Source organism: Podarcis vaucheri (assembly GCF_965113315.1).
Source record: "Podarcis vaucheri genome assembly, chromosome: 17".
NCBI classification, from domain to species: domain Eukaryota; kingdom Metazoa; phylum Chordata; class Lepidosauria; order Squamata; family Lacertidae; genus Podarcis; species Podarcis vaucheri.
This window is the reverse complement of record NC_138755.1, coordinates 8,907,380-8,935,114: the sequence shown is the minus strand read 5'-3', so window position 1 is coordinate 8,935,114 and position 27,735 is coordinate 8,907,380. Positions and strand designations below refer to the sequence as shown.

Sequence of the window (27,735 nt, the reverse complement as noted above, 5' to 3'; positions counted from 1 at the left end):
AGGGTATGCTATGGTTTGTGGTGTTATGTCTAAACAGAACCAGTTTTCCCTTTGCTACTTTTACATTGGTTTTCAATTGTTGTACCTTGGAACCACAGAATTGTAGAGTTGGAAGGGATCTTGAGGGTCATCTAGCCCAACCCCTGAAATGCTTGAACCCATGACTCTGAAATTAAGAGCCTCATGCTCTACCCACTGAGCTATCTGAGTACTTACACTGATTTTAGATGGTTCTTGCTACTTTGATTTTTATAACTGGTTTTGCTGTTTCGTTGTGTAGAGTTCTAGATGTGTTTGTATACATTTGATGTTTCTAAACCGCAAAGAGAACCTAATCCTTTGGGGCCATATAAATTGAAATAAAAGGTGGTGGCGGCCTCAGCTTAGAGACTTTGAGCTATGCAAGGAACTTGGCTGGGCATACCAGGAAAAGGAAGAAGAAGAAAACTGATTCAGAGGTGTCAATCATGTCATAAAATGCCTGTGGGAAAGATTGTGGGGCGGGGGTGTGTGATAGAGAGCAATGATGTCAACAGGGTTGGACTGGTATAAAAGGTAAAGATAAAGGGACCCCTGACCATTAGGTTCAGTCGTGACCGACTCTGGGGTTGCGGTGCTCATCTCGCTTTATTGGCCAAGGGAGGCGGCGTACAGCTTCTGGGTCATGTGGCCAGCATGACTAAGCCACTTCTGGCGAACCAGAGCAGATCACGGAAACGCCATTTACTTTCCCACCAGAGCGGTACCTATTTATCTACTTGTACTTTTGACGTGCTTTCGAAATGCTAGGTTGGCAGGAGCAGGGACCGAGCAACGGGAGCTCACCCCGTCGCGGGGATTTGAACTGCCGACCTTCCGATGGAGCCCAAAGCAATGACATGGGCAGCCAGTTTTCTCCTCCTCTTCCCTGTTAAGTTCTTAACAAAGACAACACATGGGCTTTGTGTATATTAATGCCATAAAACGCATCCAGGTTGTTCTGACATGAATGGGTTAGTCTACTGACAAGATCAGAGGGGCCTTTTGTAAAGTGATACACATACCCAGGCTGATCCTTCAGGAAGTTTACAAAGCCTTTTTAAGTATAGGTCTGTAATATAACTCCAGAAGAGAGCAACATCATGGGGGCGGGATATTTTCTGGTACAACACCCCCCTTCACCCCACCCTGAGAAGGCTTATAAAATGGCGCAGGAGTGGGATTGCGAGGGATTTTTCTAGGAACGAGGTGAAACTGTAGAGCTCCCTTGTTACCGGTATTTTTGCTGTCGGATGTTGTTTAGAAAACTGCTATATTTATAAAACTGGAATGTGTTTTTTTTGTTATTATATTTGCTGCTGTGTTGTTTCGCTATGTTTTTCTGAAATGGATTTTGCACTGTTTGGTTTTGAAATGCGTTCCTGTTTCCTTTGTCGGAAGCTACTTTGGCTGAGATCTTTTTTGCTGCTGTGGTAGAAAAGGGCAAATAAAAGGAAGGAATGCCTTATCACCTCAAGAGAGCCAAACCAGCCCCCACAATAAGACTCTTACACCCAGAGTTTGAAAATACATAACTGCACAACTGAGTACAGTGTCTTTTCATAGTGACTAATCTGTGTCACGGGGTTTGCAAGAATGGACGCTGCTGTCAACGAAGGCTCAAGTCCAAAAGGTTTCAGAGCATGAGTACTTATGTGAGAAGGAAATGTTGTGTTTTCCCCCAGTTTGGTAATTTATGAGGGGATTTCCCTGTAATCTGAAAAGGCTCACCGTTCCCGCCCACCCCCTGCTGTTGATTAGAACTGTTTGTTTAGTTTTTCTCTGGAAACACTCTTGGCCTTGTTCTCTGGAATTTCAGAAGCTGGCATTTCCCTTCCCTGTGATGGAGGGATAAGAAAAAACATTTTTCTTAAATGAGAAGGAAAAGTGACCAACTCCATATGCAAATGAGGGACCTAGTTTGCAAATGACCAGAGGAGATGCAGAGGGCATGTGAAGCGATAGCTAGGCATGGTGGTAAATGTAGAGAAATCCATGTATGAATAAACTAACCTGCAGCAGATACACCATGGGTAGGCAAACTAAGGCCCGGGGGCCGGATCCAGCCCAATTGCCGTCTAAATCCAGACTGCAGACGGTCGGGGATTCAGTGTGTTTTTGCACGAGTAGAATGTGTCCTTTTATTTAAAATGCATCTCTTGGTTATTTGTGGGGCTTGCCTGGTGTTTTTACTTGAGCAGAATGTGTGTTTTTATTTAAAATGCACCTCTGGGTTATTTGTGGGGCATAGGAATTCGTACATTCCCCCCCAAAAAAAAATATAGTCTGGCCCTCCACAAGGTCTGAGGGACAGTGAACTGGTCCTGTGCTGAAAAGGATTGCTGACCCCTGGTCTACACGCAGTTCATAAACATGCAGATATAATAAATTAATAATAATAATAAATTTCAGAAAACCAGGCTCAGGGCGGCTAACAACAAATTCAAAACACTTAATTGTAGAAGCAGCATAAAATACAGTATAAAAACACGAATAACAATAAGATTCAAAGTTCAGAAATCAATTTGGGGGAAATCCATCTAATAAGCGTTAGATAGTCACCAGGGCTAGCTGGCTGAATTACGGTAGTCCTACTTGGGCCAGCGAGGAGGCCAGGGGAGAATTAGCTGTGGGGTCTCAGAGCAGGTAATCTTCATAAAAGGGGAGGGGGAGGGGGAGGGAAGGGAAGGGAAATAAAAGGCTGAATTCAAATTAAAGGCCAGGCAGAATAGCTCTGTCTTACAGGCCCGACGGAAGGAGGTTAAATCCTGCAGGGCCCTAGTCTCATGGGACAGAGCATTCCACCAGGTCAGAGCCATCACTGAAAAGGCCCTGGCCCTGGTAGAGGATAGTCTGACTTCCTTAGGGCCTGGGACCTCTAAACTATGGTTATTCGTGGACCTTAAGGTCCTCTGCGGGGCATACCAGGGGAGGCGGTCCCGTAAATATAGATATGCCAACACCAGTCACATGAAGGGTGCTGACCTGGACTGCTTCTCTTTTTCTAAAAGGTTCAGGTTCCCCAGCTAATTTTTTTTTTTTTTTTGCAAAATGCAACAAGCTGTTCTCTGATGTCCCCTCTCCTTTCTCTAGCTCTAATCAAAAGCACAGCCATCCCCTTTTAGCAATCAAAGGTCACTTGCCCGTGACTTTATCACGATGTCAGCGCATTATTTGCTATGACACTCTGATCTGCATCTGCTTTAGAAATATCTCTTTCCCCGTCCCATAGTGGGAAGGCTACCAAAGGACGGGTTAATGCTCCCAGTCCATGACCCGGTTCCGGGAATCTTGAAGCTAGGATACCCACTGCAATATTGTGCAAGCTGCATAAACAACTCCAGGGCCACCTCATTTCAACAAACAGTGTCTTTGCAGGGAATTCAGTGTAGCCTTATGGCAATTGTTCCATCAGTGCAAACATTTCAGCTTCCCAGACAGAACAACTGTCCTCTTCTCCCAAACCTGCCTTCGCCCAGCCTGTTGGAGGGTGCCAGGGGAGGGATGGGGATGGGGAAAACCCCCTGGGCTATCAGAAATCCTTGTGTGGGCCTCTGCTAACAGGTGAATCCAACCCTGAGTGCTATGGTGTAACCTGTTACAACATTTTATGTTGTATGCTTTTATACATGTTCAGTTGAGGTGCTGGTTTTTGTTTAAGTCAGGGCCTCCAGTGGAACTCGCAGCCAAGAACTGGTGCAAACGCGAATAGCATGTAACAATCACACAACCTGGATTGCTCGGCTGGTTAGAGAGTCCTGCTGATAATGCCCTGGTTGCAGGTTTGATCCCTATGTGGGACAGCTGCATATTCCTGCATTGCAGGGGGTTGGACTAGATGACCCAAAGGGTCCCTTCCAACTCTGCAATTTAGTGGTTCTATGATCAGTCAATAACCTGCCTTGATTATACAAATGTATGTGGATTTTAAGGGACGTGGGTGGTGCTCTGGGTTAAACTACAGAGCCTAGGACTTGCCGATCAGAAGGTTGGCAGTTCGAATCCCCACAACGGGGTGAGCTCCTGTTGCTCGGTCCCTGCTCCTGCCAACCTAGCAGTTCGAAAGCACGTCAAAGTGCAAGTAGATAAATAGGTACCGCTCCAGCGGGAAGGTAAACAGCGTTTCCGTGCGCTGCTCTGGTTCGCCAGAAGCGGCTTAGTCATGCTGGCCACATGACCCGGAAGCTGTACGCCGGCTCCCTCGGCCAATAAAGTGAGATGAGCGCTGCAACTCCAGAGTTGGTCATTACTGGACCTAATGGTCAGGGGTCCCTTTACCTTTATGTGGATTTTACATAAATGCAATGTAATAAAACAATCAAAGATGTCTGTTTTTAACTTTTTATAGTTTTATTGTGTGGCTTTATTGCTGCAATCTGCTTTGTTGTTGTTTTTTTAATGATATAGCCATATACAAATACTTTTTGTGCTCTTAAGGTTCTGTCTCTTCCAGACTTTTGCCACAGAATCTCTTTTACTCAGGTCTCATCCACACTCCCGCTTGTCCCGTGCAAAGAGCCCAAAACACTTGGACCTGTGCTTAGAAATACAGTGCAAAAGGTAAGGTGGATAAACCCTTGGTTAGCTCCATAAGATGCCTTCAACTACAGCTCCTCAAGAGAAGTACCTATACAGAAGGAATTTAAAACTCTAATGACACTGGCACATGTAAAAGCAGTGCTATTTTTCTAGAAAAAGAGGTGCTGAAACTGAGTTCCCAGAGAGTTCTGGCTGGGGCAAAAAAAAGCCCTGTGTAAAAGCACACTAAAATATAATTTTGTCACACCCTTCTGTGTCGGTTCATTATAACAAAATTGATGGGGATTCACATTGCATACATATTTCCCTTTAAATGTTTTTGGCTCATCTGGAGTAGGAGTCCAGCATTTGTGCAACCTGAAAACACTCATCCTCCTCTGTGAAAAATGACGGATCTTGATAAAGGTATTTTTACATTGCTGTCTCCACCAATTAAAAAACCACAATGCAGTAAAGTGATGGAGCTGGATCTGAATTCATTGAATGCTGCACGTCCTTTGAGGAATTAGAGACCTCTTGAAATGCCCTTGGGGCCTCCTGCCTCTCACCTGCAGCACCTAGAGCCATAGATCACTTCTCACTCCCCGTGTTAGGACACTTGCTTTTGAGCAAGCTGTACTGAATGTTTGGCTGAAGTAAACACGCAGACTTGTTGCGACAGAATGTCTTTGGAGATTGTCCAAGCTCCATTTCTGTCCAAATACCGTTGCCAAGAAAATAAACCTGTTACTGGAATCCAGCTGATGACTAGAATTTCCTGATTAACTCTTGATTGATTTGCATGGATAATTGGTAAATTGCTGTTTGTTTGACATCTTTTTTATCTAGGAACTTTTATCTGCAAAGAGTCATCATAACCCATTCCATTTATTCCTTTGGCCTCCAAACTTTCTTAAAGAAAGGCATAAAGAAGCAGTTAGAGCATGCCAGGAGATGCTGGTCTTTGTAACTTGCAAAGAGCTAGCTGCAAGTCTTCCACTGGCGAACTTCAGCAGAAGGGCCAAAATGTGTTTGAAAAACACACCTGACCATTCACAAATTGTGATTATGCAGTTCCCATTTGCACTTTTAAGGAAATGGATGTACATGGGATTTTTGGAGCTCCCACCACCCAAATTGTTCCCTAGCCATGGCTCTTTGCAGACATGATTTTCCATATGATATTGCATTTAGGGCCAATTTGGGGACTCGCTTTGGACTTGCAGGACATTTGTGCACTCCCTTCCAGGTTATTTATTTAATAACTTTACATTCTGCACCTCCAACTCCCTAGAGTTTCCATGCTCACCATTATATTTTTTTAAAAATAATAAAAGCAGAATATTCCCTGGCCATGTGGATATTGCCATCTCCACAGCTGTGTGTAACATTGTCTCTCAAAAAATGCCATTGTGGTGACTAGACATTGTCCTCAAGGTAGAGGACCTGGTATAGTTTTTGTTGGAATGCTCTCCACATGAACATCTGAGGACCTGATATCTTGAGCCCCTTGTTGCTGGGATTAGTGACAACTCTCCTTTAAGCAAACGTTTTGTTCATATTGGCTGGGAAAGATTGTTCTGTGTCATATAGGACTGACTTTAGGGAAACAGAAGTTGCTTACCATGTTATTATATGTTGATATCCCTAGGTAAGTTACTGAAATGGCATAATCTTTAATCATATTTTTGTATGGTTTAATGTATTCTAGCTCCGAGGACCTCCTGGCAGTTCCCTCACAGCGAGAAGTGAAGTCACCAGACAGAGGGCCTTCTTGGTAGTGGTGCGCACCCTGTGGAACACCCACCTGTCAAATGTCAAGGAGATAAACAACTATATGACTTTCAGGAGACATCTGAAAGCAGCCCTGGGTAGGGAAGTTTTAAATGCTTGATGTTTCATTATGCTTTTATATTTGTTGGAAGCCACCCACAAACCCTCATTTAGAGAAGCCATCCCTGTTTCTGATTTGATCCTGGAATGTCCCGCTTTTCCTTAAGATGTCCTTATTTTCATTGGAGAAATGTTAGAGGGTATGGAGTTATTTGATCTCCAAGCCATCAGAAGGCACTCCTGTATAGGGAAGGGTTTTTTTTAAGGTTTTTTAAAAAATGTTTTCTTATGTTTTTATATATGTTGGAAGCCGGCCAGTGTGGCTGGACAACCCAGAAAGATGTGTGGGGTATAAATAGTAAAATTATCATTATGGAATAGGATGTCTCTATTTTCATCGGAGAAATGTTGGAGGGTATGCACCCAGAGAGGCTGGAGCAATCCAGTGATGAGGATGATGATGTTTGTATCATCTGGTAGACCTGTTGTCCCTTCCACACACTTTAACTTTTCTCGTTACCAGTAGTGAGATAAGTGGGGGAGGAAAGGGGAGGCAATGGGTGAGCCCAAGACCCACACGCAGTCTCTCCCAGGTAAATAAATAATTGTGTGTAATAAGTAAAAAAAAAACAAAAAACATTTGCATAGGGCTCTTGTGATACAAGTGTCTCAAGCCAAGATGCCAAGATGCCAAGATGCCAAGAAGTTCAAAGCAATTGGAAAGACCTCTTGTTGCTATTGACCACGCAAGACTTCCTTCTTAGGGGATAGATACTGGTTGGGAAGCTGCGCCCCAGGACTGGACTCTTCAGTGGTGTGTGTGTTCATGTTTGTGTGTGTGTGTGTGTGTGTGTGTGTGTGCGTCTGAAAGAGAAAGTTTTCAGTCGGCCTTTTGAACCAAGGATTGGCCCAGATCATGTTTGCATAGTATGCCAACCCCCACCAGGATTATCAAGAGCAGGTTGCACAAACATACTGTTTAGCTGTTGCTGTAAAAAAAAGGGGGAGGAAAAAGACAAATCGTTGTCATTTTTGACAGGCTTGCTAATTTATTTTGAAATTCCCAGGTTGCTCAAACTCCTCCCCATTTACTGATTAAACACAGAGAGATTGCAAAAGGGCTTGGACAGGGGCTCAGAGGATAAATACTGAGACGGTAACCTGCCTCTCTTGTTCCTCCAGATCACCATGGAGGGGACTGCTCTCTACCTGGTGGCTGCCCTCTTGGTTTCTTTCCCGACTTCTTCTCACAGCCAACTGTAAGTACATGTCAGATGTCAGCAGTTCACAGCAGCACCGCATTTCTTAAGCAAGGGGAGTTTTCTGTACAGGGAAGCTGAGCAGATCCATCAAATTCAGGAATCTGGTCCTTTTAGGGGTGATTTAAAATTGCTTCAGATGTAGTGTGAAGAGTTTTTTTGTGAGGGGGGGGGATTGCCTGCAGCAGAAAATCCAAATATCACTCTCCCCCTGGCCCCTCACCACCATAGTGATGGAAATATCATTTAAAATAATCACAAACTGGCTGCTTCCAACCATACCCCTAAGTCTGCTGCCTGAAGCAAGCCACTTCACTGCCTACTGGCAGGGCCGGCTCTGAATTTCTGATATGCAGAAATGTTCTTTGTACAAGAAGTGTAGAAGCCATGGAAGGACAGAAGAATCCTGGAAAGAGAAAGCTGCTGAATTGCAACTCATTACCAAACTTAAAACCACGGAGAGACCTGGTTTGAACAAAGACATTGGATTCTTATCCCATTATACATGACTAAGCCATTTCTCACCCTCTCACCCCTTGCCTTTTCCTGTAAGACCTATTGCAGTCGTTAAGAGTCGTCAACAGGCTCATCTCAGCTACCTGCCAATCTCCCATTCCCACCACCCTTCTGAGTAATACCCCTCCCCACCTTCTCACTATATAGAAGGATCTGGCAACTTCTGTTTCAGTGTATCTGAAGAAGTGTGCATGCACACGAAAGCTCATACCAAGAACTAACTTAGTTGGTCTTTAAGGTGCTACTGGAAGGAATTTTTTTTTATTTAGAAGAATCCTGCTTTAGCAAACTGTGTCTCTGGGTCCATCTGATCTCGCATTTTGCCTCCCTGGAGTGGCCCACCTTTGGAAAGCTCTCCATCGGGGCATGAAGGCAACAGCCCTGCCCTGTTACTTGTCTCCAGTTTCTGATCACCTCTGAGCATGAAGTTTGCATTCAGTCATCCTGATTTAGGCTTCATGGTATGTCTGACAATTACATGTGTGTTTGTTCTGCTGCGTGTACATGTGTTGGAATGCTAGTCAGTTGTGGTGTAAAATGACTAATTACCAAGACATTTTATTTACCAAGATCTTTATTATGTTTTTATATGTGCTGGAAGCCATCCATAGTGGACAGGGTATAAATATAATAATGCAGTGGTACCTCGGGTTAAAGACGCTTCAGGTTACAGACTCCGCTAACCCAGAAGAAAGTACCTCGGGTTAAGAACTTTGCTTCAGGATGAGAACAGAAATCGTGCAGTCGCAGCTGGAGGCCCCATTAGCTAAAGTGGCACCTCAGGTTAAGAACAGTTTCTGGCTAAGAACGGACCTCCAGAATGAAGTAAGTTCTTAACCTGAGGTACCACTGTAATAATAATAATTCTAGATGAGGCAAAGGGCAAGGAGACATCCCCTCTAGTTCTGTGTAGAGAAGCTTGCCAAATTGCCAGGGTTAATCTTATTTTTACACTAGTGACTGGACCTCCATTGTGCCGAAGGACAGCAGGCTAGTTCAGGGGTTACAAACAGCTCCATCTTCCAACATTTTGCCATTGGCACTCGCCCCCTGCCATCTGTCTCCAGAGATGGCCACTTCCCTCTGCCTAATGACCAGTCCTGCATTTACGCACAATCAAAAAAGAGGAAACGCATCACCTTAAAAGAGGACACAGGTTTTTCATAAAATCTGCATATGCTGCTGTCTATATAGAGATGCATCTTTAGCAGTGATTACTACAATTTATATAGGAATGAAATACCTCTCACCATAAGGTGGGAGAGGAAAGTGTGACCAGGTGAACTGCGTGCCTGTTTAAAGGGAAAGGGACCCCTGACCATTATGTTCAGTTGTGGCCACTCTGGGGTTGCAGCGCTCATCTCGCTTTATTGGCCAAGGGAGCCGGCATACAGCTTCTGGGTCATGTGGCTAGAAGGACTAAGCCGCTTCTGGTGTACCAGAGCAGTGCACGGAAACACTGTTTACCTTCCTGCCAGAGCGGTACCTATTTATCTACTTGCACTTCATGCTTTCGAACTGCTAGGTTGACAGGAGCAGGGACCGAGCAACGGGAACTCACCCCTTCGCGGTGATTCAAACCGTGACCTTCTGATCGGCAAGTCCTAGGCTCTGTGGTTTAACCCACAGCGCCACCCGTTTCCCTTGTGTGCCTGTTTACTATGCTGTTAATGGGCGATCTTTGCAAGGTCCTTGCTCTCCCTTGTTAGGTTCATTATCATTAAGTCAAACTTTGAACAGATAGCTCTTTGTATAGAGAACTCATTCAAATAATAGAGGGTTGTCCTCCAACAGCCCTTCAAACAGAGAAGTGTCCTTGGCACACTGACACCCTAGGATAGAACATGAGACTCTTAATCTCACGGTTGGGGCTTCAATCCTTTCGTTGGGCAAAAAGATTCCTTCATTGCTACGTTGCAGGGGCCTTGGGCTAGAGGAGCCTTGAGGTGACTTTTGTCAGATGCCACCACTCTGTGTCTGTTGTGATGGGATGTGGGGAGGGTATGGAGTAAAGGTGGAAATGTCCTCATCAGGCATAAATCAAAAGTTAGTACATCCAAAACTGAAAAAGTTACAATCAAAAAGTCGCTGAACTTAACATGAACTCAAATTTATTGGTTTAGAGAGGGTTTCTTGAAAGTGAAGTAGAATTGAATCCAAACCTAAAATCTTTTTGTTGCCTTAGACTGAATAGGAACCCAACCTCTAATTCTAAAAAAAAAGGTACAAGAGAGCACACATATTAGGGAGCCAGACCCTTTCCCCCCTTTTTTTGCTGACCTTCTTATGTTTGGCTAACATTGGAAGGAGTCAGGGATTTCATGAAGGGACCCCAACCTTATGTTTTTATACCGTGCTTAGAGGCCAAACCTTCTCAAAGCAATTTACAAAACATAAAACAATAAAATATGCATCATATACAATCAGCTAAAACATCAGCATTATCTAGAGTGCTAGTAAGTAGTAACCAGTTCCCTATTGGTGCTTACAAATTTCAAACATAAGAGGAAAAAGTGCAATATCTAATGTCAAGACTTATGCATCGAATGGCAGCTGGTGTTCACATCCAGATTACTGTTGTGCGATTCAGGAACAAATTGTGGTGTGATCTCATAGGAGGAAGTAAGATGTTCACTTCACATTATGGCTGAGGTTAGAAAGTAATGATCGACGAAGGCCCTACAGTCTTCCTTGCATAGGAGCCAACTCTTAAAGGCCAAGGTCACTTCACCCACCACCCAAGTTGTTGGGCATTGCCATTCAAATGGTATGTGATCGATTATGTGGGGTGGGGCTTACCCCCCCAAGTATTTTATTCAAGTTGGCACCCCGATTCCTTGGAATCTTTAAAACACATTGTATACATTTCCTAAGAGGTCACATGTACAGCATCTACCTAAGTCTCCATCCTTTTCTGTTGTGAGTAATTTTGCTGTAATACTAATTCAACCAGGCTTGTTTTCTGATTCAATGCAAGTGGACAGAGGATTGCAGGCAACATATATCATTCACCAATATAAAACTACAGCAATTACCCCAGTGTAATATGAGCTTCATGGCTGCGTGAGGTTTTGAAGGCAGGACTGGACTCCCAGGCGCTAGCCCAACAATCTTATCTCTAGACCTGCACATAGGACAGTTTACCATTTCAACAGAAGCCTCCAGAATTCTCTCATCTCCCCCACATGCCACCGCTTCTCACAACCACCTAAGCAAAGGAAGAAAAACTGGGCTGCTGTATGAACTTCCATTATGCAGTTTTCTCACCCTAATTTTACAACAAAAGCAAAAACAACGGAAGAAGAAAAAACCCTTTTCCTCATTCTTACCTCCATCAAGAAATGTGTCTGGACAAAAATCCTTCCTCCTCATTCTTTCTGGAACTGTTTTCTCTTGATGGGGACAGAGGAGGGATCTTCTGCTAGTGGTTTTTATGACTGACTAAGCAGAGAAGATGGATGGAAGCCTCTCTGTCACTGGAAATGTATTGATATTATTCTAGGTGATAGGACAAAGACTGGACTATGGCTGTGGGGGTTTGGGGGGGGGATTCAGAATCTTGACAGGGTGATGCCCCCCTTTACCTAAAAGTGAGAGCCCCATTTGTTTCTTGAATTTCCCCGAGCAAGAGGAGGCGGCAAATGCAGCATGAAGGAGCTGCGGTAAGGTATTTAGATGCAACAAACAGACTCACTGCAATGAACTTTTTCTCCTCTGTAGCCACTCCCTCATCACCCCAAGTGTCCTGCGGGTAGAGACCGATGAGACGATTGTGGTGGAGGCTCATGGAAGCAACTTTGACACCGAGGTCACCGTCTCTGTCCATGACTTCCCACAGAAGAAAAACACCTTGTATATGGTCAAAGTTCCCATGAACCCAGCAAATGGCATGATGGTGACGCCAGCCATAAAGGTGAGTGCAGAGCGATGGTTAGGGACGGTGCCATAATGTATGCAAAAATCAAGCTCCAGACCTGTGCACACTCAACCTAGGAGCAAGTCCCATTGAACACAGTAGGGCATGCATACAATTGCGCAGTTTGTCCATTATGTTTGGGGTGGGCGGGTTAGCATATAAAAAGAGAAACTCGGGGAGGGGTAAGGGAAGGGCAAATCATCTGTGCTATCAAGCCCGATGATGGGAAATTTAAAGTACAATGCTGTCTGATCAGACCTGAATATAACATAGGCTTCCTCAACCTTGGCCCTCCAGGTGTTTTTGGCCTACAACTCCCATGATCCCTAGCTAGCAGGACCAGTGGTCAGGGATGATGGGAATTGTAGTCTGAAAACTTCTGGAGGGCTGAGGTTGAGGAAGCCTGATATAACACATCAGAAGATCCAGATTGTTAGTTCCCAGACCAGCTTTAGAGGTTAGTAAAATATATTTGTGAGGATTTGTGTGATCGTATGCAATGGTCATATTTCAGTATCTGCTTTCTGGCAGGGTCAGCAGTAAATTTGGCCTGAAAAATATCAAGGTTGACAACCCATATAAATACCAGTCTCGCCCACCTTTGTGCCTTGATCTGCAGATACTCACCCATGAAACTCATTCTTCGCACAAGGTCTAAACATAATTTGCCCATTGCAGGTGATCAAACTGCTGTTAAAAGTCAGAACTGCAAGATTCTTTTGAATGACTGCACTGTATAGGGTTGCCCTATAGCCGATTGTAGGGCAGTGTTTCTCAAACTTGAGTCTCCAGTTGTTGTTGGACTACAACTACTATCATCTCTAGCTGGCAGGACCAGGAATGATGGGATTTGTAGTCCAACAGCAGCTGGAGAGTCAAGTTTGAGAAACACTTTTATAGGGTGTTATTCCTAATACTTAAGGAAGGATTCTAAGAATAGTGGTTTACCATTTTGATGTTTCATCTTAATGGATTTGACTTTGCTAGTGGCTGGATGCAGAGGAGTGGGGGGAAGCACCAGCTGGGGAACCCCCAAGGTAAGAAGGCTCAGAGCCAGGGGATTGGCCCCCCAAAAATTAAAGGGGGGGAAAACTGGATGTACATTTCCTAAATATAAGATAAAAAACAAATAAAATTAAGCCTACATACAGCAACAGTGGCAAATGGCTTTAGATACCTATTAGGTCCATAAATTACCATATAGCATATATTCAACACAAAAAACAGTGACAATTTGTTGTTGACAAAGGACAGCTGGACATATAAAGGGCCCCATTACCTTCAATGGCTTAGCCTTAGGCCCTCATCAAACCTGAATCCGGCCGTGGTTGGCATGGTGAGCAGCATGTATCTTGGTCTTTTATGAATACATATTTCAGGCCTTCTTCTATGATTAGTCACAGTTTGGCTCTGCCTTATGGTTTCAGCTGAGGGAACCTGAAATATCTGAATTCTATTTTTAAAGTGCCTTTGGCAAGTTTATGTATTGTCTCTTTAGTCTGGAGTTAATGTAGTGTGCGGTCATGTCTCTTGGCTTGTTTGCATTAAGAGCAGAAAAGAATGTCAGACTATGGACAAACTCTGTTGTCAGCACGTCCACGGCATTTATTTGAAGTGTTCAGTGAGCCTGTCATGCAAGAACCACTCTGAGCTGCCATCTTCCAAATGCTCTGGGAATCATCTGAATAATAAATTATAGTAACAACTTATTTTCTTAAGATCATCCAGCTTACTTATGCGCTCCTTAGTTATATCTCTTGCACACTTCAGTTTTACTTGCCAGTCAGCAGCTATATTTGATGCTGTGCCAACTGTTTGCTGAATGATTTGCATTTACCTTGTCAGAGAATGGAGTTACACTTCAATTGGGCTGAGCTTAGGGATGTTATAGAATTCTGTCAGACACAGAAATGGGAGCAGAAATTCCCACTATATTCACGTTTGTCCGAGGTCAGGAATGAATATCATGCAATCATACGAGTAGTATTCACTATTGTGGTGTGTTTTTTTAGTGCGTAAACATTTTGTAAATAACTATGTTGTTTTTTTGGCATGTCCCTTCCCCTGAAATGCATTGAAATTACTTATGTAAGTACAAGGTAGAGGAAGCTGCAGCTGACAGGGTGTCTCTGACCCAGTGACATGTGGGAATGTTAAGGATTGTAGGGAAGGATAGATTGAATAAGTATTATCCTTCCTTCACTCACGCTAGTAAGTGATGTAGCAGAGCAAATTCCCCTCAATATAGCTGAAAGTTAGTTTGCAGATTCATTTGAATCTCTTAGTTAAGATTATTTCCTGGTGTCCCCTTTAATCCCTCTTAAAACAATAAAGGCACGAGTCTTTCTGAGTAAAGTAACAAAAAGTTTACTCACATTTCAGTTCACGATTTGATCCCTGAAAGGCAGACTTTACTTGGTAGTTATACAAAGAAACTGTGAATTCATCTCTTATGGAGACTGAACTCATGTGCTGCTGGCTGAGAGCCAGCAGACAGCAACATTACATTTGGATAACAAAATGGCTGCAGGAGAGCAGCATGGTAGCAAAAGATCAGCAAGAGAGCAATAAGAGACAAGACGAACTGAGAAAGTGGCTGCATGGTTGGGCTCTTGTGGAGTCAGCCAGAGCGATGCCCATCTCCCGGGTCACATGCAGGGAGAGGAAGCTCCAGACCAGTGGAACAGGCATTTACACTGACTGGATGTCCCCCTGCATGTGCCCACTTTAAGGAAATAAGGAATGTTGCATTTGACCGTACCAATGGATTACATCCCAGATGACAAAGTGTCAAGCAAACAGTAGAGTTAAACATCTGAATGAGTTTAGCTGTAGGGCAAGGAGGTCAGGGCATTCTATTCTGCCCCCCTCCAGCCCTTTAACCTAAACAAGTTTTCCTGATTCCCTCACGCAGGTTCCTGCCAAAGACATGAAAAAGGATTCCAAGCAAAACCAGTATGTGGTTGTCCAGGCCAGCTGTCCTCAGTTCACACTGGAGAAGACGGTTCTGGTCTCCTTCCACAGTGGATATCTCTTCATCCAGACAGATAAAACCATCTACACCCCTGGATCTGCAGGTGATGCCTTCTGCTAGCCCCACCTTATCTGGGACCACAGTAAGGGGGTATAGAGTGGATAACCAGCTTGGGACCAGCCTTTGATTTATCTTTCAGAACTTTACTATTATTAGATACATCCCTAGGTACAACTAGAGCTAGACAAATATTAACACCCCCACTACACACACCTGACAACTCAAGTTGTTCTGAAAAAGTTCTGTGTATCATCACTCAGGTATTGTAGGTTTTTGTATTCTTTAAAGAACCAGCAGCCTCTCCCCTGCAAGAGGCAACCGTGGGACAAAGCAAATGGATGTGCACACCATGGGATGTGAGAGTAGCAGACAGCTTGTTGGGACCGTGGCACTCACCTGACCAGACTCCAGTTGAGTTGTAGCTGCATACTGCCCCAAAGAGGAGGAGAGGAGAGGCTGACACAGTGCAGACTACCAGAAGGAGTACTGGATTGGCTTTGCACCTTCCTCTCTCTGCTGCTATACGGCAGTGACTCAGCCAGAGGGAGGTCAGGTGAGCAGTGCACCTTCACCATGCCATAGTCCGCTATCAGAAATGGATTTATTTTCTGGTATTTTTTTATCTTTAAACAATAAGAAGGAAAAACCTGCAAGATTTGTACATCTCAAAATAGGGATGTGAGCGCTAGTGCGCGCGCACACACACTCAAACAAAATGTGTAGGGTGGATGTAGTTGATGTTTTTTTTCCCTATTTCTTTTCAAACTCGAATACCTCTCTTTTATTTCTCAGTGCGCTACCGTGTCTTTTCTGTGGGCCACAACATGGAGCTTTTGGATAAGCCTGTGATTGTTGAGTTTGAGGTGAGAGGCATATATTTGGGTGTGTGTTGAGTACAGCATTGGCCGCCTGAAATTGCAGTGATGGTTGGTGCTTCACTAAACGTTCTGCGGCGATTTCGCAGAAAGAGTAATGGCCATTCAGTGTAGCTTTTCTTAGGAAGCATATTGCGTGGGCATTTTTCATAACTCCTTAAATGCCATTTCAGACCTTGGCAGTGCTGGCTCATCCCAGCAGTGGTATTATGGGAAACTATCTCACCCCAAGACCTTGGGGAAAGGACTATACTGGGATGAGGTGGGAGAGGGGAATCAGGCTGTTTACTTTTTTCCTCTCAGTCACACAACCTTTTATTTCTCCTGCTCCTCCTTTAAGGAGCCCAAAGTGGCAAGATGGGGGTTATCCTCTTATGTCCTCCTGCCTGTATCTTACAACGGGAATAAGGGTGAAGTCCTATTTGCCAAGAGATCACTGTACAGGGGTAGATCTGGCCTCCAAGGAGCATCCCACAGCTGTAGCTGCCTCTGTGGCAGCAGGGAATACATTCCTTGGAGACTGGATCTGCTGGTCCTATAGATCCTGCCTCCTGAGGCAATCACCTCACCTTGTCTCATGGGCCGGCCCTGTATTGTTTTTCAGCCGTGCTGGAATATAATTGCTGTAGAGATTACGTTGGCCCCATCTCTTGTACTACAAGGATAGCTAATTGAAGCAAGGCTGGAGATTCTTAAACGTACTTTTGCTTATTGTTACTGGTTTTGTGTTTTCAAATATTGGTATTTTTAAATACGGAAAGCCACTTTGTGGAGGAGTTCCTAAAAAACAGTGTGTGAATCTCCTAAACCAATTAATTAAATTAACTATCATCACAACGGTTTAGGCCAGAGCCATTCTGGAAGCTTTGTGGCTAAGCCGAGGTCAAGGATGTGGTAGTCTAGAACTAAAGCTCTACCTATCTAGAGAATTTGTTTTTCCACATTATGAAAACTGAGTGCAATCATTTTTCATTCCTTCAGCAACCATTGAAACATGTTTTTCTCCTTCACAGACACCAGATGGCATTATTGTCAGCCAGAGTTCCATCAGCCCCACTTCAACAAACATCCGGCCTTACAACTTACCTGAAATTGTCAGGTATTTGACCATGAATACTACCATGCAGCATATTTGTACAGAAAGTGAGCTGAAACAGCAGCCGGAGAAGAAAGCTCATCAATGTGCAAAGATCCCTTTATCCTTCTTTTGGGGGTTGCATATGAAACAAAAAAAACACGAATCCGAGCTCTCATCAATATTAGTATATATTTACCTCCCACAACCAGGGGACGTGGGTGGTGCTGTGGGTTAAACCACAGAGCCTAGGGCTTGCTGATTAGAAGGTCGGCAGTTCGAATAACCACGACAGGGTGAGCTCCCGTTGCTCGGTCCCTGCTCCTGCCAACCTAGCAGTTCGAAAGCACGTCAAAGTGCAAGTAGATAAATAGGTGCCGCTCCGGCAGGAAGGTAAACAGCATTTCCGTGCACTGCTTTGGTTTGCCAGAAGTGGCTTAGTCATGCTGGCCACATGACCCGGAAGCTGTACGCCGGCTCCCTCGGCCAATAAAGCGAGATGAGTGCCGTAACCCCAGAGTCGGTCACAACTGGACCTAATGGTCAGGGGTCCCTTTACCTTTACCACCCACAACCACCCTGTGACAGACACATAGATGGGGTGTGAGAGTGTGATCTCATACTCCACATATCCACATCTTAAGATTTTTGGGGCAGGCATTCTGCTCCAAGCTAAACAGCACAGTCCTTTGCATGTATGCCCCAATGAGCCCAATATGGTTTATCTCAGGTGTGTATGACTAGGAATGTGGCTGGGCAGAGTATGCCCACCTTGATCAGGAAGCAGTCATGTGGCAGATCCAACACTGCACCCAAAGGCCTGTCACTCACCCTGGCCAGGGCGGAGGATGGGGAGTGGGTTTTTACACATATTTTGCTGAGCCAGCTCTAGACTGGCGCAGAAGAAGAAGAAGAAGAGTTTGGATTTGATATTCCGCTTTATGACTACCCGAAGGAGTCTCAAAGCGGCTAACATTCTCCTTTCCCTTCCTCCCCCACAACAAACACTCTGTGAGGTGAGTGGGGCTGAGAGACTTCAAAGAAGCATGACTGGCCCAAGGTCACCCAGCAGCTGCATGCGGAGGAGCTGGGAAGCGAACCCGGTTCACCAGATTTCGAGTCTATCGCTCTTAACCACTACACCACACTGGCTCTCAAGCTGAGAGACTTGAGGATAGGACCCCTTGGGTGGTCCTTGGGGCTCTGGGTCCAATAGGCCCGAAGTCACCAGTGCTCCACCGTGCCTCAAAATGGCGCTTTGGAGTTCTTCACAGAGTACTGCCAGCAAAGAGAGTTGCTGATGGGATTTTGCTGCCAGCTTTAATAATACAGTAATAATAATAATTTATTATTTCTACCCCACCTATCTGGCTGGAACAAGAATGGGAGGAAAGCTCTACATTGGGAACAAGAAGGGGGAAGTCAATTCAATAACAACAACAACAACAACAACAACAACAACAACAACAAATTTATTATTTATACCCTGCCCATCTGGCTGGGTTTCCCCAGCCACTCTGGGTGGGTCCCAACAGAATATTAAAAACACAATAAAACATCAAACATTAAACACTTCCCTAAACAGGGCTGCCTTCAGTTGTCTTCTAAAAGTCAGATCGTTGTTTATATCAGTGACATCTGATGGGAGGGCGTTCCAGAGGGCGGGCGCCCTCTGCCTGGTTCCCTGTAACCTCACTTCTCGTAGTGAGGGAACCGCCAGAAGGCCCTTGGAGCTGGACCTCAGTGTCTGGGCTGAATGATGGGGGTAGAGACGCTCCTTCAGGTATACTGGGCCAAGGCTGTTAGGGCTTTAAAGGTCAGCACCAAAACTTTGAATTGTGCTTGGAAACATAATGGGAGCCAATGTAGGTCTTTCAAGACTGGTGTTATGTGGTCTCGGCGGCTGCTCCGTGGCACCAGTCTAGCTGCCACATTCTGGATTAGTTGTAGTTTCCAGGTCACCTTCAAAGGTAGCCCCACGTAGAGCAAATTGGCACTTCGGCAAGGCTGAGCCTTCTACTGTATAATAATCATCCCCCTCTTTCAGCCATGGTGCTTTTCTCTGCTGTTCTCCAGAGAGGACCCTAAGCACCATTTTACTTCCGACCACCATTGGGGGGAATGAGCATTAAGGGACATAGACTACATCCTAACCTCACCCATGGGGAGAAGAGGTCCTGCAGCCCATTCTGATCTCACCTTTAATTTCATGAGTTGACAAAGCAGAAGCAGTGAAGATTCCTTCCTTTTCCTTCTCCAGTTTGGGGACCTGGAAGATTGTGGCCAAGTATCAAGACTCCCCACAGGAGACCTTCACCACGCAATTTGACGTCAAGGAATATGGTAAGGAGGACCACCTCTGCTTAGCATTTCCCCTGGTCCATCACAGGCATTGTTTCCTCTTTAATCCCTTGGGTTGGATTCAACAGATGAATCTTGCCAGTGAAAGTCCTGCCCACTTGTGCAACTGGGCTTCCCCCCTCTCCCTGCTCCTGAAGTTGGCTTGTGAAGGGGTCGCGAGAACCCCCAGAACAGTGCACTGAGAGGAATTGTTGAATTGCTTCCCTTGACTGTTTCCCAGGGAATACTCCCATTGGTCTTCCACCATGACACTTGGAATTGCTCATACTATTGAAATTGCTGGCACTGACCTGAAAGCTCACTACAATTATATATTCTCATCTTTCCATGAATGTTATATGTTCTTCCCCTGTTTTTCCCTCTAGTCCTGCCAAGCTTTGAAGTAATAGTGGAGCCATCAGATAAGTTTTATTACATTGACAGCGACAAGGATTTCAGAGTGGATATCACTGCAAGGTGGGTGTCTGCAACTATGGGAAGGTAAAGACGAGGTATTGCCTGCATAACATGAAATTATCACGTCCAAAAAAACAAGAATTCACAGTATGATTTTAAACACGTTTATTTGGAACATTTTGAATGTTTAGAAATATTAGAATGCAAAATACAAAGCAAAAGAGAAGATATTGTAAAGGGGGAGAGAATAAGATCATGTTTTCATTATATTACAGAAAAGAAAATATACGATTTTATACTATCCTGAAACTTATTATTCCAGATTGTAACAATCAATAGCTATATTTCAGTAGATTTGCTTGGCTAAAAGGAACCTATAATTTTCCTGCTTTGGCTGCTAGAATACATGGCACTTGTAGTTGGGTTGCTATGTGAACCTTTTAAAAACTGTAAATAGCAGCCACTGGGGGGCCCCATCCAGTTGTTTTTACCTCACTAGGAACTTCCCTCTTAGAGTTTAGAACAGCTGGAGAGGGGAGAGGAAAGATCTCCTGGGATCACAGGACAAAGGCTAAGAGTAAAAACCTTATCAACACCCTCCATGGTGCCTGTCCTGATCAGGCTGCCCAGGAACTGCTATTTACAATTTTTAAAATATTCACGGGGTCACAGCTACAAGTGATGTGTGTAGTGCCGCATGTAGTTTGGCTCTTAGGGCAAAAATAGATGTGAGAGGGACAGACACATTTGTTTGTGCACAAATCTATCCCATTCTTTTATAAAGGGAAGAAGTAGGAAATTATATTAAAACATCGTAAGAGGCAGATAGGTAAGGTAATTGAACCCTTCCCCTTCAAGTTGATCTCATTGTCATTCTTGTCATTGCTGTTATAAATAGACTACGTTTTCCACAGGTAAATCTGTATTCAAAGTGGTACGTACAAAAAACAACAACATTCTAAGTACAGTACAGTCGTACCTCTGCTTACCTATCCCTCTGGATACGTAAACTTCGGGCTGCGAACATAGCAAACCTGGAAGTATTCTTCTGGTTTTCGCCGCTCGTACATGCGCAGAAGCAGCACGTCCGGTTGTGGAAACCTCAGGATCTGACCGGAGCTCTGGAACGGATCCCGTCCGCAACTGGAAGTACCGCTGTACAGGAAAGCATCTAAACTGTCAGTGATTTTTTTTTTTTTGAAGGGAAGATCAGGGCAGTTAACAAAACAGTACAGTGGTACCTCGGGTTACATATGCTTCAGGCTACAGACTCCACTAACCCAGGTATAGTACCTTGGGTTAAGAACTTTGCTTCAGGATGAGAACACAAATTGTGTGGTGGCGGCACAGCAGCAGCGGGAGGCCCCATTAGCTAAAGTGGTACCTCAGGTTAAGAACAGTTTCAGGTTAAGAATGGACCTCCAGAACGAATTAAGTACTTAACCCGAGGTACCACTGTATACAGTTGTACCTGGAAGTCAAATGGAATCCATTCTGGAAGTCTGTCCGACTTCCAAAACGTTCGGAAACCAAAGCGCAACTTCTGATTGGCTGCAGGAAACTCCTGCAGCCAATTGGAAGCCGTGGAAGCCCTTCGGATGTTCAGGTTCCAAAGAATGTTGCAAACCAGAGCACTCACTTCCGGGTTTGCTGTGTTCGGGAGCCAATATGTCCGAGTACCGAGGCTTTTGGGATCCAAGGCGTTTGGGATCCAAGGTACGACTGTAATGTTAATTGAAGTTAAATAATATCAGCTAAAACACAAAACACATTACAGAAAGCTTACAAGAGTTACTTTGGTCACTACAGAATCACCCAAGAGCGACCTCCCCAGAACACAGCTTTCATGGCTAGTAGCTGTTGAGAGCCATGTCCTCTGTAAATTGAGAGCCATGTCCTCTGTAAATTGACCCCTGCAATTCATTTTTGTTCTTTTAGGTTTCTCTATGGGAAGAATGTGGAGGGTGTGGCCTTTGTCCTCTTTGGAGTGAAAACAGATGATGTCAAACATAGTATTCCAGATTCACTCAAGAGAATTGAAGTAAGATAGGTGCCTGTGGGTGTGTTCTGTTTTGCCCACACGCATATGTGCCACACTGCTTACACTCTTGCTTTCCTTTCTTTCCAGATTACAGAAGGGGAAGGGGAAGCTGTGCTGACAAGAGCAATGCTGCAGAAGCGATTTCAGAACCTCAACGAGCTGGTTGGGCACTCCCTCTATGTCTCTGTGACAGTGATGACTGACTCAGGTGAGCTATGATACAAACAGGGCCAGATTTAGGTTGGATGAGGCCCTAAGCTACTGAAGGCAATGGGGCCCTTTATATGTCCAGCTGTCCTTTGTCAACAACAATTGTCGCTGTTTTTTGTGTTGAATATATGCTATATGGTAATTTATGGAGCTAATAGGTGTCTAAAGTCATTTGCACATGTTGTCACGCAACCAGTCCATGCAGAATGTAGGCACCCTATATATAGAAATGAGCAAACCAGTGATATTTTAGAGAGCAGGCTAGGATCACAGGAGCCTACACAACACAAAACACTGTTGCTGTATGTAGGTTTTATTTTATTTGTTTTTTATCTTATATTTTGGAAATGTACATCCTGGTTTTTTTTCCTTTACATTTTTTGGGGGGCCCAAGCTATAGCTTGTTTAGCTTATATGTAAAATAAAGGAAAGAGAGCAAGGAAAAAGGAAAAGAAAGAAGTGAGACAGTTTCTCCAGCCAAGTTAGCAATCCCTTCCCTGTAGGAGCAGGGGCAGGTATTTGGAGAGAATCGCAAAGAAGAATGAAACAGAGAGAGAGCATGCAGCAGAGTAGAAATACAGGACAAACTGTGTCCTGTATTGAATCAACGCAGGACATTGCATTCTGCATTGAAATTCTGGATGATCCTGTATTACACGGGACAGGGGGCAATTCTACTGCCAGTACATAGAGCATTGTGTATGGAGGGGCTGACCTGTTCTTTGGCAAGGATCCAATAGCCAATCTGATGCACAGGGATTCTTCGGCAGTCAAGCAGGTGTGTAAAGGATCACCTGGAGGGCAGGACATTTGTGTACTGGAGCTATTCCATTTGGAGCAAATGCTGAGAGCCTGGCTCTGAAACACTGTGAAGATTTCTCTCTCCTCGCTTGGCTTCATTCCTTCTCTGAGTCCCCTCTTCTCCTTCCTGCAGGCAGCGACATGGTGGTGACTGAACGATCTGGCATCAGCCTTGTGACATCGCCCTATCAGATCCACTTCACGAAAACCCCCAAGTACTTCAAGCCGGGGATGCCCTTTGAACTCATGGTAATGTTCACCTGAATCTTTCTTCCTCTTGTGGCCCAGTCCCAGGCTCTTGGAAATCCACAGTGGCGAACATAAGGAGCTGTGGGAAATCTCTTAAATCCATGGATGTCTTGGGGAAAGTGGTGTTGGCTCTGCAGAGATGGCTGCATCTCACGTTCATTCACCTCTTCTCAATTGCTTAGGTGTTTGTCACCAATCCTGATGGCTCCCCAGCTTCCCGTGTACCTGTGGTGACAGAGCCAATTGCAGCTGATGGAACCACCCAGGATGATGGGACGGCCAAGCTGATCCTGAACACGCCAGCAAACAGCCAAGAGCTCAGAATCACAGTGAGTCTCCCCGAGGCCGTGCCAGGTTCCCTTCAAATGCATGAATTGTGCTATTGGCAGTTCCTGTGTGTTTCTTCTGCACACAGAACCAAAGCAACTGAATTATGATTTTTTTAGGGAGTGGGGATCTGTAGCTCACTGGGAGAGAACATGCTTTGCATAGAGGTCCCAGTTTCAGTCTATTTTTGATGGATATACTCTGCTTCCATGGTCAAATGCTATATGCTTCTGAATACCAGTTGCTGGAAACTGCAGGAGAGGAGAGTGCTCTTGTGTTTGAGTCTTACGTGGGTGGCACTCTGGTCTAAACCACCGATCAGAAGGTTGGCGGTTCGAATCCCCGCAACAGAGTGAGCTCCTGTTCCTCTGGCCCAGTTCCTGCCATCCTAGCAGTTTGAAAGCATGCCAGTGCAAGTAGATAAATAGGTACTGCTGTGGTGGGACGGTAAACGATGTTTCTGTGTGCTCTGGTTTCTGTCACGGTGTTCTGTTGTGCCAGAAGTGGCCACATGACCTGGAAAGCTGTCTGTGGACAAATGCTGGCTCCCTCAGCCTGAAAAAGAGATGAGGGCCGCAACCCCATAGTTGCCTTTGACTGGACTTAACTGTCCAGGGGTCCTTTACCTTTACCTGCTTGTGAACTTCCCAGAGGCATCTGATTGGCCACTGTGTGAACAGGATTGTGGATTAAATGGTGGACTTGATTCAGCAGGCTCTTATCTTCCCCTTGAGAGCAACAGTCTGACTTGCTTCATGTGGTTTATTGGGACTTCAGTCGCAGTGTTTACTCTTTAACCTTTAGGTTTTTTTTATAAAATTTTTTATTGGTTTTTGAAATTTTTATAAACACAAACATTACACAATACAAACAAACAAACAAACACATAAACAAACATGTATAATTTCGAATCCTTTTTCTTAAACCTTACTTCACCGACTTCCCCATACCTCCCCTTTCTGCATCCCAATTTCCAAATTTGTTTCAGCAAATCCTACCCCTTGGTTTTATCAGATTTTCCCTTATTCTTTTCTTTTACTTAATCTTTTACAGCTGTAGTCCCCTTTTTCTAAAACCTCAACATTTTAGCATTCATTAATATTACAATGTTTCTTAAGATAAATTTTAAATTTCTTCCAATCTTCATCCGCCGTCTCTTTCCCCTGGTCTCGGATTCTGCCAGTCATTTCCGCCATAACCTTTAGATCCCAATAAACTATATTCTAATTTTCTTCTTTCTTTTGATGGCAGTTCACCAATTCCATCTCACCTGCACTTTGGCGCGTTGTTCAGCCATCATTCACACTGCAGACTGGAGTTCACAAGTTACTTAAGATGGCTTTCCCCCAAGAGCCACGATAACTTGTGCTTTAAAGGAGTCTATAATGTGAATCTTCATTGGTCTGAATAGGGTTGAGAGACCACACTGTTCTCTTTTTATCCTGAGGTACTGAAAAGACCCACCATTCTGACCCATTGATTCCAGGCACAGTGCAGGACCCGACCTGAGCTTGTGTGGGGCCTGGTAGCTGGGAACGCAGTGATATATATACTGTATATATATAATTTCTCCATAACTGCTACATCCTATATTTGAGGAAGGGTGTTCTGAATTTCAGTTACTTCAAATATTCATATTAAAGTGGAGTTATTTCTGAAGATACAGGTTACGTAACAGAGGTGTTTCATAGATCTTCATAGGTCCAAGATTCTATCCAATTTTCCCCCACTAGGACATTGCCACCCTGGGCAGGATATAAATATGAATATAATAATAAATAAACACTCAACTGTGCTCCGTGTGGACCCTCTCTCACAATGTTGGATGTAAAAGGACTAATGGATTCATGTCTGAGATCTGATCAACACGTTCAATTTTCTGTAGGTAAAAACCAGAGATCCCCAACTTTTAAATGAACGTCAGGCAACCAAGACCATGATAGCTACAGCGTACCAGACCCAAGGAGGATCTGGAAACTTTCTCCATTTGGCAGTCACAGCTACGGAGCTCAAGGCTGGAGACAACTTGCCTATCAATTTCAACGTGAAGGGCAACAACCAACAAGTACTGAATCAAATCCAATATTTCACCTATATGGTAAGTACTGGGCAGAATGGAAGCCTGAGGGCCAAGTCTCCATACACCTGTTAATATTGAAGGTCTTGGTGAGAGAGGGAAGAGGGAAGTCTTCAGCCATGCGCCTAGTCCTCATGGAGAAGCAGGGAGGTGTTATATAATGAAATGAGGGGAGATATTTAAAAGGTATTTTGTAAAAAGACTGGAAGCCTTTCTTTTAGGAATAATAGGGTCAGATGTACCCAGTGATCAAAAGAACTTGTTTCTCTATGCAACTATGGCAGCCTGAATGATATATGCTCAGAAATGGAGAAAGGGAACAGTACCAACAAGGGAGAAGAGGCAGCTGAAATTTGTGGAGTATGTAGAATTAGCAAGCTTTAACTAAGAAGAGACCAGGAAGAAAAGACTTTTAAGGAAGATTGGAAAGTGTTTGTAGCATATCTGAAGAATCATTGTAAACAGGTTAAGGCATTAACAGGATTAGAGTAAATTCAGCAGTATAAATCAAGTAGAGAAATAATGAGGGGGGTGAATGGGAGTAATTAGAATATTCAGTAGTAATTGATAACTAAAATGAACCATGTTGAAGGGGTGAAGGGAAGTCAATGATCAATGTATTGTTGTATTGGTTAATGTATGAATGTGGAAAATCTGTACCAGAAAAAAAAATATTTTAAAAAATTAAAGGATAAGTAGGGTTCAGCAATCTTTCCTACAGCAATGGCCCTTTGTGGGTTGAGGACAGTTTCATGTGATTTTGGCACTTATACGGAGCCCACAAAAATAAGTAAACTCTTCCATGTCACAGTTCTGCATGAGGTGGAGAAAAACATTTGTATGACACATATTGTTGAATAGAGCTTCTCCATGGCAGCATCACATTGTTCAAACAAATCAGTGCTTCTTTTTCCCCCTCAATTTTTTAAATTAATTTCCCACATTTTTAAACAAACAAACCAACACACATCATAACCAAAATTGGTCCAATGTTAATATCATAATTAAATGACTTCCTCAAATTCCCTTGACTGAATTTCATTGTATATGATTGTAACCGTTTTCCAAAATACTATCTCATAAAATTTACTTAATCCTCTTAACATCTTTATCTATTTTCATCTTAACTTTAAACATATTGTTTTATAATTTTACATATTTAAATCCTTAGCCTATTTCGCAAGTATTTCTATTTAATTTATCTTAGCATATTTGAATAAATAGTCTTTAAACAAATCAGTGCTTCTTAGCTCCCTTCATGTTAAACAATAATGGCTTCTTCAACCATCAGATCTTGACTAAGGGGAAGGTGTTCAGGGTTGGAAGGCAGCCCAAAGCACCAGGACAAAATCTGGTGACCATTTCCTTGCCCATCACCCCGGATCTCATCCCTTCCTTCCGGATTGTGGCTTACTACCAAGTGGCGAACAATGAGATTGTGGCCGACTCCGTCTGGGTGGATGTAAAGGATACCTGCATGGGAACGGTAAGTTGCTCTTCTCATGGATTCCTACAACATCAGCGCAAGCCTTCTTCTTCCTACAGCCATATCAAAGGTGTAAAGTAACTCTTCCCCTACTCAAAGCTTTTCAGAGCATATGACTTGAGAGTTTCCCCCACAAAACTGTTCGGTTTCTAGTTGGAAAATGAGTAGAACCTAACAACATGCATGCAAATATATTCACCTTTAATAACTTGTAAATAACCCAACACTAGGGAAGGGAGATGAATTCAGTTCTTATTTTAATGCAAACTTACTGAATTTGCACTTCCTAACACGATACGAGAACCAAAATGCAGCTATCCTTGGAAATGCACATTTCTCTGAATTTTGTGAGGGAGTTTTCTTTTTAGAAACATAAATTTTATCAGAGTTTATAAAGAAAACTACAAAGATTATTGTCAAATATCTTTTTTGGGTCCAAACTAAAACATTAATCCAGGGGCAAAAAGACAAGAGAGACAGAGGAAGCAGTGGCGTAGCGTGGGTGGTTGGAGGGGCTGTGGCCCCGGGCACATTTTTTTGAGGGGGCGCAATGAGGCTCCTTCATCAAGGCCAGAGCTGTGGGGAGGGAAGCTGTGCCCAAGTCAGGCCTTCAGGGCCTGTCTCTGGTGTTGGGATTTATCCAAGGGAACGGGGGCATTTGGCAGGCCCCTAGCTGGCTCCAGCCCACTGGCCAGTAGCCGGGCGAACTCCGGTCCTTGAAACAGCATCAAACAGCAACCTGC

At 44.0% G+C, this 27,735-nt stretch overlaps 1 protein-coding gene across 1 annotated transcript in view; it reads left to right on the top strand.

Annotated features, from left to right (window-relative positions):
* The first annotated feature begins 7,481 nt into the window (after window positions 1–7,481).
* Window positions 7,482–27,735, top strand: part of LOC309522327 (venom factor-like) — a 69,054-nt gene continuing 48,800 nt past the window's right edge. The window contains exons 1-13 of the mRNA XM_082205591.1: window positions 7,482–7,628; window positions 11,865–12,057; window positions 14,975–15,137; window positions 15,887–15,957; window positions 16,983–17,068; window positions 19,305–19,387; window positions 19,771–19,861; window positions 21,740–21,842; window positions 21,930–22,050; window positions 22,987–23,102; window positions 23,285–23,431; window positions 25,315–25,527; window positions 26,798–26,992. Coding sequence (XP_082061717.1) covers window positions 7,558–7,628; window positions 11,865–12,057; window positions 14,975–15,137; window positions 15,887–15,957; window positions 16,983–17,068; window positions 19,305–19,387; window positions 19,771–19,861; window positions 21,740–21,842; window positions 21,930–22,050; window positions 22,987–23,102; window positions 23,285–23,431; window positions 25,315–25,527; window positions 26,798–26,992 — 1,653 coding nt within the window. The 5' untranslated portion in view covers window positions 7,482–7,557. The remainder of the gene's footprint in view (window positions 7,629–11,864; window positions 12,058–14,974; window positions 15,138–15,886; window positions 15,958–16,982; window positions 17,069–19,304; window positions 19,388–19,770; window positions 19,862–21,739; window positions 21,843–21,929; window positions 22,051–22,986; window positions 23,103–23,284; window positions 23,432–25,314; window positions 25,528–26,797; window positions 26,993–27,735) is intronic.